The 13,623-nt window shown below is 42.6% G+C and overlaps 1 protein-coding gene across 5 annotated transcripts in view; it reads left to right on the top strand.

Annotated features, from left to right (window-relative positions):
* Positions 1 to 13,623, top strand: part of wdr62 (WD repeat domain 62) — a 31,572-nt gene that overhangs the window by 15,589 nt on the left and 2,360 nt on the right. For 2 of the 5 annotated variants that reach the window (XM_041803188.1, XM_041803179.1), the window contains exons 19-32: positions 634 to 747; positions 817 to 917; positions 1,290 to 1,342; positions 3,487 to 3,729; positions 4,979 to 5,049; positions 6,745 to 6,902; positions 7,164 to 7,277; positions 7,360 to 7,471; positions 7,557 to 7,635; positions 8,109 to 8,178; positions 11,312 to 11,434; positions 12,015 to 12,237; positions 12,688 to 12,959; positions 13,418 to 13,513. In XM_041803188.1, the coding sequence (XP_041659122.1) occupies positions 634 to 747; positions 817 to 917; positions 1,290 to 1,342; positions 3,487 to 3,729; positions 4,979 to 5,049; positions 6,745 to 6,902; positions 7,164 to 7,277; positions 7,360 to 7,471; positions 7,557 to 7,635; positions 8,109 to 8,178; positions 11,312 to 11,434; positions 12,015 to 12,237; positions 12,688 to 12,959; positions 13,418 to 13,513 (1,829 nt within the window). Of the gene's footprint in view, positions 1 to 633; positions 748 to 816; positions 918 to 1,289; positions 1,343 to 3,486; positions 3,730 to 4,978; positions 5,050 to 6,744; positions 6,903 to 7,163; positions 7,278 to 7,359; positions 7,472 to 7,556; positions 7,636 to 8,108; positions 8,179 to 11,311; positions 11,443 to 12,014; positions 12,238 to 12,687; positions 12,960 to 13,417; positions 13,514 to 13,623 lie in introns of those variants that run through there. The other 3 variants (XM_041803197.1, XM_041803213.1, XM_041803205.1) reach the window with 3 other exon arrangements.

Here is a 13,623-nt window from a genome sequence, read left to right as displayed (position 1 = left end):
GCTTCCAAGAATATTCAAAACATATTAGACAGAAATGTTTTTACCAACTTTAAAAAAAAAAATCTTTTGATCACCTTTGATCCTGATAAAAAATACCAAATATTCAGTTATTTTCCAGACTTTAACCCTTTAAACACCAGTAACAATACATGATGTTAGAATACAGGAGTTATTTTGTATAAATTTAGGGTCAGAATTTTTTAAATCAGTCGTGTACATGTTGAATATTTACAACAAAAGAGATTATATTTATGAATTTGTTTTTGAGTGTCAGATTTATAATGTACCACTGCAGTCAACCTTTGGATTTCCAGTTTTCTCTCATTAAAACTGAATTTTTTCATCTCATACTCATAACAGGATATTATCACGTGTTCTGTAATCTCATGGTCTTGTTTGTGAGGAGAATAAAGATAGTTATGTGTAACTGTGACCCATTGTACGCCTATTAAATGCCATAAACCTGGTGTATTTTTATCTAAGGGTGGCTGTGGTAGGTCACATAAACCAGTATGAAATGCTGAGCTAATGTCTCGTTATTTGTGATTATTTTACTTTTTTCAGACCTTTACCAGTGTTATTTGTGGCATAGACACCCTGAGTGACTTGCTGTGATTGTGATGTTTTGTGTAGTTGTGTGTTCGTGTGGAGGTTGGACTCTCAGATGACTAGCACCATGAGAAAGAGGTGGGGCTTCAAAGTGAGCGCGGCTCCTCAAACCTGCAGCGTCAAACATCAGAGCATACGGTAAGTCAGAGGCGGTCCAACGGGTTTACCTGAGAGCCTTGCAGGTGTAAAGGTGTGCTGTTGTTTCAGGAGAGAGACCTTCATCACCGCGCCATCCTCTCAGCTGCCTCAGCTTGACGAAGAAGACGAGGCGGGCTCCAGTACTCCAGCCAGACTGGACCCTACTCATGGTGAGTCAGTTACACCCGTGGTTGGAACGGTCTTATGCCCTCTGTTATTAAAGTACAATTATTCCTTAAATAACAATAATAATATAATTTCAACCTTAATCCTGAGACTGATTTTTGCTCCTTTTGGTTGTTTTTCCCTGTTATGGTGGTGCCTAGCATTAAAACCCCAATAACCAGGATAAATCTGTCAAGGAGAGTATATTCAGTTTTCTGCAAAGCTCTTGGCTTTGCAGAAAATGGCTGAGAACTGCTATTTGTTTGACAGACTGTTGTTAAAATGAACACACATATAAAATAAATTTGTGGATGGTACAGAATGTACCAGTGGGACTAAATTCCAGATTTTAACAGGGCCGCTTTTTTTTTTTTCAGATCCTCAACTGCTTCAGACCAACGGGAAGCTGCCCATGTGGTTCAGGAAACTGGTCAGTTCATTGATCACTGATAACATTGATTAGTAGATGGTCTGTGTGCCGAACGATCAGCTAGAACCCTACGACCACCTCTACTCTGACAGGGATGCCCACAGAACTGACTGGGCCCCTGATAAACCCAGAGAATGTCCCCAGATAAACCAGAGAATGGCCCCTGATAAACCAGAGAATGGCCCCTGATAAACCCAGAAAACAGGCCCCTGGTAAACCCAGAGAATGGCCCCTGATAAACCCAGAGAATGGCCCCTGATAAACCCAGAGAATGGCCCCTGATAAACCAGATATTGGCCCCAGATAAACAAGATATTGGCCCCAGCTAAACCAGAGAACGGCCCCTGATAAACCAAGAGAATGGCCCCAGATAAACCAGAGAATGGCCCCTGATAAACCTAGAGAATGGCCCCTGATAGACCTAGAGAGTGGCCCCAGCTAAACCAGAGAATGGCCCCTGATAAACCAAGAGAATGGCCCCTGATAAACCAAGAGAATGGCCCCAGATAAACCAGAGAATGGCCCCTGATAAACCCAGAGAATGGCCCCTGATAAACCTAGAGAGTGGCCCCTGATAAACCAGAGAATGGCCCCTGATAAACCAAGAGAATGGCCCTTGATAAACCAGAGAGTGGCCCCTGATAAACCCAGAAAACAGGCCCCTGGTAAACCCAGAGAATGGCCCCTGATAAACCCAGAGAATGGCCCCTGATAAACCAGAGAATGGCCCCTGATAAACCAGAGAATGGCCCCTGATAAACCAGAGAGTGGCCCCTGATAAACCAGAGAGTGGCCCCTGATAAACCCAGAGAGTGGCCCAAGCTAAACCAGAGAATGGCCCCTGATAAACCAGAGACTGGCCCCTGATAAACCCAGAGACTGGCCCCTGATAAACCTAGAGAGTGGCCCAAGCTAAACCAGAGAATGGCCCCTGATAAACCAAGAGAATGGCCCCTGATAAACCAAGAGTATGGCCCCTGATAAACCAAGAGTATGGCCCCTGATAAACCAAGAGAATGGCCCCTGATAAACCAAGAGTATGGCCCCTGATAAACCAAGAGAATGGCCCCTGATAAACCAAGAGAATGGCCCCTGATAAACCCAGAGAATGGCCCCTGATAAACCAGAGAGTGGCCCCTGATAAACCCAGTTGTGACGTATAGATATTCATGTGTGTTGGGTCAGTAGCGTTGGTGTTAGCATCCTGGCTAACTTTGCCCTATTTTGGAGCTGAAAGTGTCAGACTATTACTGGGTTCTGCTGTTGGAGTTATTTAATCAAGCTACTTTTTTTTAACCCTTTTCACCACATTTTTTGCCCATCTTTGCCACATTTTGCCTGTTTTTGCAACTGTTTTGTCACTAATGCTTAATAATTTCTGGGTCTTTTTGATCATTTTTTCTTACTTTTTTTTCTTATCCTGTTGTTGTGGCTTTCTGCACATTTTTACCCATTTTTGCTGCTTTTCATCTGATTTTTCCACTTCGTTTTACAACTCCCAACCCATTTTTGCTGCGTCTTTTAGCCACTTCTAACTACTTTTTGCCTATTTTTGCTTCCTTTCATAATTATTTAATTGTTTTCCATTAAACTAGTCTGTTATTTCTGCTTTATTTTCTAATATCCTGACATTTGTGCATATCATGGCGTAGCTCTGAAGTCTGACTTTACTTTCCTTATAGTTTAGTTCAGTGCTCCCATCGTTAGCTTTAGCAATAAAAAGCTAGTTCTCTTTTAAGAAAAGGGTTTCACATTTTGATAAAGGCTATATTTGTACTACAGTATGAATAAATAAAATGTTTTTTTTGGTTGTTCTGATAGGAGCTGTTGTTATTCAGGTTAAAAATAAATATGGTGATAACAGATTAACTTTATAACGACCCATGATGTAGCTGATATCTAGGCCCCAGAAAGCTCGCCCCATCCCCCCTTATGGGCGGCCTTGCTCTCTGATTCTTCAGTTCTACCTTCATAAACAGAACTGCATAAAAACCATTTCTAATGTTCTACTTCCCTCATGTCTGTTAATAGTAACGGGCAAAATATTAGGAACATCCTTCAGCATAATCCTCTCTATCTCACCTGGTACCTTAGTAGGAGTTCTGTAACGATGGGGGTGATCACTCTTCGCTTCCTGTGTTCAGCAGGGGCAGGGCGGAGCCGCCACTGCTGTCCAATCAGACGCCGAGCCCCGCCAGGTACGCAGCCGTTGGACAGAGCAGCTGAACCCTCTGGTCATCTGCTCGTCCTTCTCCCCGAGCCCAACCAAGAGTGAGAAGGACGAAGACGAGGAGGACGAGGAGGACTTCCACCCTCAGAGTCTGGAGAGTCTGCTGGGAGACGAAGACGAGGAGGAGGAGGAGGAGGAGGAGGAAGAGGAGAAGGAGGTCAGACTGATCCAGGATAATTTCTTAAACATTACAGAAATACATATTTCATTGTTTTGCTGTATCAAATGCCATAACAACCAGCTAAGCTAAAATACTGAGAGAATGAGAATTTATTCTGGGGATTTTATTGATCATTTTTAGACAGTCTTCATCTCTGTAGGAACAGTTTTAGTCTGGTGAATCACATTCATCCCTAGTTTCTGCACTGACAATTTGCCATCAGTTACAGTCTCATTATTCCATTTAACCTAGCTGCAGGCTCTTTTTATAAATGGACAGAAAACGGTTATATTTTAATGTGAATGTATTTGGATCATTGAGCTGATGGATTGGCCCTCTGACCCTCCCTCAGGCTGTGGCTGGCTGAGGTCAGGCAGAGTGATTAGAAACTCCCCGTCAGAATAAGAACCATCAGCTCCACTGTCCTCCCTCTCTCATGCATAAATACACTCATGCACTGAGGGGATTTTATAACAATGTCCCGTCTCCCTCCTAAGCTATGACTGGATGACCTGCTTGTATTTATTCTAGCTGCATCTCATACACATTGGAATATTTCAAAGATCTTTTTGTTTCCATCTTGATGATTACAGCTTATAACTAAAATAATATTCCACTATATCAGAATATTATGATATTTTTGACAAGTCCCATTTCTTCAAAAAACTGAGATTTATTTTAGGTCAGTTCAGCCAGCTTTATTAAGGAGCCTGAATAAGGGAATCTCTGATTATAGCTGTAAAATCACAGATATATTACATGAATGATCAGAATATTTGAGGATCTGTTGGTTAATTTTTGGTAAAGGTTGACTCATGTTTTTCAGGGCCAATAACGATAATTTGTAGTGCATGAGACCAATAATCAATACCTGGAATCAACATGTCTTTTTTATGACAAACAAAATATGATAAAAGTTAAAATGCATTTAAAAAATTAAAGAAAAAAGCTATTCAGCTCTTGCTCTGTCAACATGAGAAACAGCACAGAAGCAGCAGAAAACAAGAAGTGATGTCATACGCTCACTGTGTCAGTGCCTCCCAGGCCTAAGCATTGATTGGCTGACAGTTGTGACATCAAGCCAGTGGATAGTGTTGTGGGCGGGGCTTAAGGTGAGACTGTGGAGGGTGAAAACAAAAACCAGAGGTAAAAATGCCCTGCTGTGGAGTAGTACACCACTAGATTGATTGTTGGTGATCAATTATTGGTAAAATTAGATGCCGTTTTTCACTGTGGGTGTCGACAGGTACTGCAGGATGGAGGCGAGGACAGGAACACGTTCATCCTCTACCCAAACAACAACAACACTACTGACAGGTGAGCTTCATGTCTGACAGCCGGGATGAACACAGCTGAGCACCAGAGGGGTTGGTTCTGGATTTAGAGACTCAGGGACTGACGTTTCTTTCTGATTCATGATTTTATAAGGTCAGCGCTGATGTTTCTGATTTTATCCTGATTCTCCTTCTTTAAAGAGCTGTCATTATTGCCCTTATTTTAATGGAGATTCTCTTCATTATGAAACACTGGCTGTTAATTTACTGAAAAAAATTTCAAAACTGCACCAGAACTATTACCCACTCAACAGCTTTAACAATCAGGGACCGAGCTCAGTTTCATGTCTGATTTAACCCCTTGATTTCCGGTGTCCCACTGAGGTAGAGTAACAGGAGTCATGGTTAATCTCTCCTATCAAACGGGACGACTTTTCTAGTTCCTGGTTCGGGAACTAGTAGTAGCTGACAGCATTTATGTAAACTAGGGCTGTCAAAGTTAACGCGTTAATATCGCGTTAACTCAAATTACTTTTAATGCCGCTAATTTTTTTGTCGCACGATTAACGCATGTGCGTTCTGTGTGACCCTCGACCCATCCCATAGTTTGCCAGACCAGGAATTGGCGCCGTCGTGATGCGGTACAGCGAGCAGAAATGGATAAAGGACAGAGACTTTTGAATGGCAGGTTCAGCTTTCAGATCATGTCAGATAAGACTGAAGTTATTTTCTCATACTGGCGACATGAACTGAGTTACAAGGAGTTGGTAGAGTCTTACATAGCCTACACCACTCGCTAGCCATGCACACCGCTAATGCAGACAGCCGCCCCCCTCACCATGCTGGATTTGTTTACAATGGAGACACTCAGACAACTCTGCAGGGATGGACTCGCTATCTGGCATACCGGGCTTTTCCTGGTGTGCCGACACACTTTTGGGCCAGTATGATTTATTCATTTATTTAGGCTAATATATCTGCCATGAACCGGCACCACAGCTGCACTGACTATTTATATTGACTGTTGACCGGTCCAATCACGTCCCCTAAAGGTCCATTCAGCACCCCCCCTCCACCCCCACTCTACATTGTGGTATTATTCAGTAATCTTTCATTAAGGTCAGTATCTCCATCTGTTGTGGCTTGTTGGCTTGAGTTTACCATGATATGCTCTCAGCGTATTTTTGGAGCGTTCAGTACCTTTGAGCTCAGACTAGAGAATTTTCTGGACTTTATCTGTTGTTGTTTTGGGTTGTTGACATGAACAAACATTTGCATAAAGACAGCATTTTTGTCCACTTATGTTGATAAGGGTATTTAAATCTTGAGAAATAGGACTGTAAGGTACATTTAGAACAGACAAAAAAGTGTGATTAATTTGCGATTAATCGCGAGTTAACTATGGGATTTGTGAGATTAATTGCAATTAAAAAATGGAATCTATTGACAACCCTAATGTAAACACATGAGATGACTACACTAAACATTTCTACAATTAACGATTGTTAATGTGTATTTTGAAATCCAAAGGACCAAAATGCAATGAAACAACATCAATTCATGAAATTTGGTTGCTCTTGTATTTTCAAGTCTTGCTGATGATTTGCAAGGCATTCTGGGAGATTCTGAGCTGAAAATCGTCCAGTTCTGGTCAGCATGCGGTGCACCTGATTCTGTGTTCAGACCCAGCAGGATCCTCTCTCATGGACTCTAATCGTCAGTATGTTTGTGTGTTCAGGGATTTTGATGTTGAAGGCGTCGTGGATCCTCAGCAGTCCCTGACCCAGCTGGAAGTCACAGGTACAGGGGCGGAGCCTGTGTGGAGCAGTCATCTGAGTCCGGACTCAGCGTGCTCTGAAGGCTCAACGGGAAGTTTGGAACCGCAGCACGATGCAGGTCAGACAGACGAAGGTTTGATGGGTCAATTTCAAAGTTCATTTATTGTCCCTGTGAAGGGGAATTTGTGTAAGTCAGAATATCAGCCTGCTCTGTGATCGGGTCTTTTAGACCCCTGGTATCTACCTCTGTGTTTCAGTCATTTATAGGGTTAAAACTGTCCAGGCGATGCTCTTCACTCTCATGGATGTTTGCATCCATTTAGACTCAGATATCCCCGTATGACTGCTGCAGACGCTAACATCCACCTTTGGTCCTCAGACACGGACTCTCTGAGTCAGGGCAGCTCTGCTGGCAGCCTGCTCCTCGAAGACGACGAGGACAGAAACTCTCTGAAGAATCACTTTGAAACTCTGGCGTCCAGTCTCAACGACGGTAACGCACACTCGCCACCGCTCTGTGAACGTTCATGCCGCTCTTATCATGGCTCTGACGAGTGTGACCTTTAACCTTTCAGAGAAGTTTGACACCGATCTGAGGACTCTGCAGCCTCCAGAGGAGAAACACTTCCTGAACCCCCGACTCAGCATCTCCACACGCTTCCTGTCCCGATTCCAGGACCGGATCAGGTCAGTTCTACAGGACGCCATGGGTTTAAAGGCTGGGTTTAAACGGTAGTTGTCATGGTGATGTTTGTTTCTGCTATGTGTGTAGGGCGTGGCCGAGCCAAGCGCCTCCCCCGGTCTCTATCCCAAGCAGGATCTCAGAGGAGAGCAACGTCAGCAACACATCGGTACGGACTCATTTTACACCTAGAGTGGAGTAGGCGGCAGGGCGAACGCCAGCGTGTTCTGCTCTTAGGAGAATATTAAAAATCTGTCGGTCTTAAACTACACCGACCCAGTAAAATTATCACCTGAATGCCACTAACGTGAGGATTATATGGAATGATAATCATAGTGATGAGGCTCGATTCAGGCCATGCCTCCTTGATGGTCAGAGGGGGTGAATCCAGTCTAAAATAGGATAAATATAAAATTTTATGCAGATGGTCTTTGCCTCTGAACAGTTAAAGCATCTAAGCAACAGTAACCCTCCTGACAGCGATGTTTACTCCTAAAACATAACGGAGCAACATCAAACACACCTGAAACCCACCCAGACAGCTCTGAACACCCTCTCAGCACCTCCAAAACCAACCCTCATCATCCCAGCGTCAACCACTTGGAGCTTGTGAATAAAGTTTATTGAAATGTTTGTTTCCAGATAAACTCGGAGTCGAGCAGCAAGGTGACCTCGGACACCCAGATTCAGAGTGAAAATGTCAGCAGCACAGGTCAGTCATCTCGCTCTTTGTCGCTGGTGATTTTTAACACTTTTCTATTTCTGCCTGTTTCTCTGTGAAATAAATATCCTGTTCAGCTGATAAGAGTCTAACTCCACATACATGTCTCATACAACCCTTTTTCTACTGGTACACTTTATTGTTTTTAAGACTCTGAATCAAAATGGAGAAAAGCAAAACAAAATCTGAGAATAGAGGGGGCCTTTGAGGCTGTTGTAGGTCCCAGGTTCAAATCCCGGACCAGCCTGCATTTATCACGTCCACCTCAAAGAAGACGACTAAATGGGAGGAAACATAGAGTTAATGTACAATGTTTATTTACAAAATCAGGGTTCCTGCAGATCCTTGGAAAGTCTTGAAAAGTTTGAAATTGTACTTTTAGCATTTAAGGCAATAAGTGGTCTCGAAAGTCTTATTTTTATTATTCAGAGGCCTTAAACTCTAGATGGCACTTATTACAGAGAACAGCCCATCTTTGTTTTAACAGGCCCTGGTTCCATGTGCTGAGAGATCCTACAGCCTCTCAGTTTTGATTGTTTGCTGTGCTAAACTTGGTAATAATTTTAGTTGAAACAGATAAAGTAAACTGATCATTAACCATAAAATCCAGTTTATAATGGCTCCTTTGAGTGGGGTCGGGTTTCTTGTGAGATCATAGGACAATGTGTACCTACATAATCAGATTTTCAGCTGGGAGGCCAAAGTAGTTAATCCTAGTCTCATATCAGTAAAATATTAAAAATAAAAAACCCAGCTGGTTAATTCATGAGCAGCAGCTCATATTCATTTAGATATGGCGTCTTAATTTTTTTTTTTACCAGATTATTTGATCATTTTGTTATTCCTGTTTCAAAAAGGCAGTAATAAAGCACATTTAATTTTCTGTAGAAGGTTTGTGTGATTTTATGGATTAGAATTCAGACATTATGTAAAATAATCCTGATAATCATGAAACCTTCTCAGTCTATAATAATCCCATTACTAATCTGTCGTCTGTACTTCACAACTATCTCCGTTAGCGAGGTCTGAGAGGAAGAGGGCTGTGTGCTGCTCACAGAGGATAGATGTCTCTGAGGAACCCACAGAAACAAACCACTGAACACGATGGAAGGCCCTTTAATCCTGCTCTTAGCTCCCAGAGACCCTGAAAAAGAGCTGGGATTATAAACCAGTGCAGATACGCTCTGATCACTTCAACAGACAGCAGTTTGTGTAAAAATATAAACCTTTTTTTTTTTGTCAGTTCTGCGTCAAAGGACGTCTTAAACCAGTCTGATGTGCCTGACTGGTTTGACTCGTGTTTCCCTTCAGCTGTGACTAAGCTTTAGATAAGATCCTTTTTACTGCACACCTGCAGGTGTGACACGGGAACACGCAGACTTTCTCTGTTTCAGCTGAGCCCACAGAAACTCTCAGCTCTGTTAAACCTTTATTCTGTCTCTGAAGGTAGAATCAGCTCTGTAAAACCTTTATTCTGTCTCTGAAGGTAGAATCAGCTCTGTTAAACCTTTATTCTGTGTCTCTGAAGGTAGAATCAGCTCTGTAAAATCTGATTGTTGTTCTGATTGGCCCATTATTAATGTGAACAGAAGGTCCGTCTAATCACGATATTTGTGACCAAAGCTGGTAAAAACTCCTGCAAGTCGTCCGAGGTCATTTTTGATTTTTTTTTACACGTTATGAAAGTGTAGATTCCAAGCTTTCTAATGGTGTATCATACACCTTAATCTGAGCATATTTTACAAAGATATGCTCATTTGAATGTTAACTTCTAGTTCCTGTTTGTTCAGAGAAAACCAGGTTCAAAGTTTCAGGACTTTTCCTACCTTCAGGCAGGCCAGGTAATGGTGCGTGAACAATAGAGCCACATTTACATAAAGTCCACCCAAACCAAGCTTCTGAATCGACTGGTGACGCTCATCAAAATATTCCCACAGGAAATCCGCCTTCATCAAATTTTCACTGTCAAGTGATCCTGAAGTCGTCCCAAGTCTGTTGATAACTCTTGCTGCTTCTTCATCATCTCTTCTATTTTTCTTCGCTGCAGGGTGCATCTTGAGGCTTGTTAATAAAAGGTGATAACTAGAAACAGCTGTATTTACGTGTTGGGGAGGGGTGGCGTTTGAGCCATGCAGTGTTTGTTATTGTCCATCTCAATGGGCGAAACTGGGAACAATGGCATGCTGAGGCAATATCGCTTTCCCCTCCCCTCAATCTCCCTGTAGTAACTTTGAAAACAGGGCATTTTAAAACACAAAATTAATGCTTTTAAATATAACATTTGTGTTACTTTTTTCATTGAATGAGTAGTTTAAATGTCGGATTTGCATAAAATGAGAAAAAAACAAAAAATTATCATTTTGAAGAAAACGACTTTGTATCCATTTTTCTTAACCACCGGAATGCCGACTTGCAGGAACTTTATCTGGCTTCGGTCACGTTTATGTAGGCTCTTGTTCATCCAGGTCATGGCTTCTTAAAGCCTATCCCATGAAGGAACTGGACTTGCAAGCAGTTTTTGAAGACCTTTGGAGGGACCAAATGTCCAGTTTGTCCTTAAGATTAAACTCTGGGTTCATTTAATCACCGTTTGAGTTTTTGACGGTTCCTCTCTCACCAAAAACGCCTATGATGTGAAATAGATATGGATATTTGAAACAGTATATCTGACCTGTCAGGTTACTGTCTTTAACCTTCATTACAATAGAAGTCTAACTCTGTATCTGTTTGACACCATAAAACCAAAACTACAACTTTGAGACAGCAAATGTAGGATCATATCTTTAAGACAAACTCCTGCAGAAATAAGCCGGCAGCACTAGAATGGAAATACAGGCTAATCAATTTTAACATGAGCTGTAGACAAGGGAAAATGTTGGGAACCTTCTTTTTCTCCTGTCTGAAAATTAGAATTTAACCAAACACACGTCAGCCAAAGGAAATGGTCCTTTTAACACAGCTAGCCAACGATTGTGTTGATTCTAGAGGAGATGAAACCCAGAGTTCACAGAAATGTTCTAAGGTTTTCTAGAAAACTCTGTGGATGATGAAGGCTTCCCTGAGGGACACCACTCTCCATCTAAGTCCAAAGTTTGTGTTTTGTGTTTGTGCTGTGTGGTCCCAGTGAGATTCAACCAGTCAGTTCTCCGTCGTAGAGCTTCCTGCGTGATTTCCCATCAGCCCCATCGTCGCCCAATACGCCGACGGCACACTGTCGTTGTGTTCCAGTGCAGAGATAAGAAGGGAGGTGTGTGGGTATGGACACATGGGAGTTCTTTCATTTCAGGGGCTTTTTCTTCTGGAAGAACTCACAGAGTTCATAGAGATGGTTCTAACCAGCACAGCGGGGGTTTGGGTGAACTACACGGTCCTCACGTTAGAGTCCTGGAGGTTTTCTGTCACTACACATGGAGCCTTTATTTTCCTTTAACTGGTTCTTTCTAAGCTAAGGTAAGACACCACAGCCTTTTGGTCTGTTACCATGTCACAAAAACCATCAGAGAGACATTAAATCATGACTTGTCCTGACCGACAGACATGACAAACTAGACGGTGGGTTAGGGTTCACTCTGACACGCTACAAGAGAAACCAAACGTATTTTTAGGGCTGACGGGTCCTTAAACCCTCTGACTGCCTGTTTGGGCCATAACCCTGGTACTAACCTAGATCTGACCTCGGCTGTAGACCTTTAGAGCTACTAATGATCAGACTGAGACTAAGACTCCAGTAAAAGCAGGGTTCTACTCTAGGGCTTCTGGAGTTTGGAGTGTGGATTTTGAGATCCAGCCAGTCTAGTTTTTGATGCTCTGCCTCTTCAACCAATCAGGCGTCTCCTCCAGGACTCCAAACAGCAGCGTGGTGTCTGCCGTCCAGCAGGGGGCGCCACGCCTCGGATACCTGGGAACCACCGCCAGCTCCAGGGCCAAACTCCAGGACCTGCCCACCTCTTCCGGCTCCTGCCCTGAAGAGGAGAACGTGTCCTCATCCTCAGACCTCCCCCCTCCTCCCCCCTGCTCCAAAGCTGACCAGACCCAGGACCAGACCTGCAGGTAATCCCTGAAACCTTCACCGGCCCCTTTTAGAGGAAAAATTTTTCTATTCAGAGTGTTACTAGACATAGAGTTTGAGTATTTTAGAGAATAATTTGATCGAGAGGTTTCATTGAGAGAGAAATAAGGATTTAAAATCAAATATCAGAAAAACAGCTTTATTTATAAAGTGCTCGCAGGTTGATAAGAATAAAAAATGCATTAAACAAAAAGGACATTTGAAAGGAAAAAAGTTAAAGTTGGAAAAGAGCAGAAAAGTATGTCAATCTAGTTTGGATTATTCAGAGATTATTGAGTATGTCAAACATGGAGGAGTTTTTCACATGAAACAACATTTTAAGAGACAATAATCTTTATTCACACAGAGCAGGAATGATTTTACTGTCATATTTTAAACATCAGTGAAAATTTGCTCTAAACTCTGACACTGTCTCTTCTCCGCTCCGTCAGTGTCGCTTCACTGTCCCAAGAGTCTCTGGATCCTGAAACAAACCTGCAGGTGTTGACACCGCGCACAAATGTGATGTCAGAGGGCGGAGTCACAAAGTGGAGCGTCAGCAGCATCGAGGAAACACTGACAAATATAAACAAAACCCTCATCACAAGCCCTGCCCCCTCCATAACTACCACAGCCACGCCCACAGTCAATGACATCATCACATGCTCAGCCTCCAGATTTGAGGAGGGTCCTGAAGGACCTGAGCATGATCCAGGTACCACAGGTGAGTTAGGAACTCTGTTTATGCAAAAAAATTTAAAAAAAGGATTAACAGGATGATTTCCTTAACAAGGCATTCAGATACTCTGTGTATACCCAGGGATTATTACCTGATTAAAGGAGTGAAATACCTTTATTTTCCCAAGGATTACTATGGATTATTACCTGATTAGAGAATTCAGATACTGTTTTTTCCCAGGGATTATCACCCAATTAAAGGATTCGAAAAAGGCAAGACCTTATGTGCTGATGTGGACCACCACCTTGTCACACTTTGACTCCCGTTTTTGTTAGAGAACATTTGGTATTTCACAAAATACCACAGAATTATTAAATCAAATATTAATGATTTATAAACTGACTGTTTTATACCTTTCAGACTTTCCGTTTAAATTGTCATGGACTCTAAGAAACTTTACTTTTCTCATCATTCTGAGTTTCTCACCACTCTTTTCGTATCAGAGCCATCTTCAGGAGCTGACCCGCCCATCTCTTCATCCTCTCCTCTGACAGAAACACCACACCTTCCTCAAACAAGTAGCCCGGCCCCTCCAGCAGGTAACCACACCTCTCTAACAGGTAACACCCCCCCCCCCCCCAATTCAGTGAAATTAATTGACCTCCATTTACCAGCTGATTAATCTCAGCTAACTCAGCAGTGACACAGG

The sequence above is a fragment of the Cheilinus undulatus genome, linkage group 2 (assembly GCF_018320785.1).
Source record: "Cheilinus undulatus linkage group 2, ASM1832078v1, whole genome shotgun sequence".
NCBI lineage: Eukaryota > Metazoa > Chordata > Actinopteri > Labriformes > Labridae > Cheilinus > Cheilinus undulatus.
Note: the sequence above shows the minus strand (reverse complement) of the source record. Positions and strands in the feature narration are given on the sequence as shown.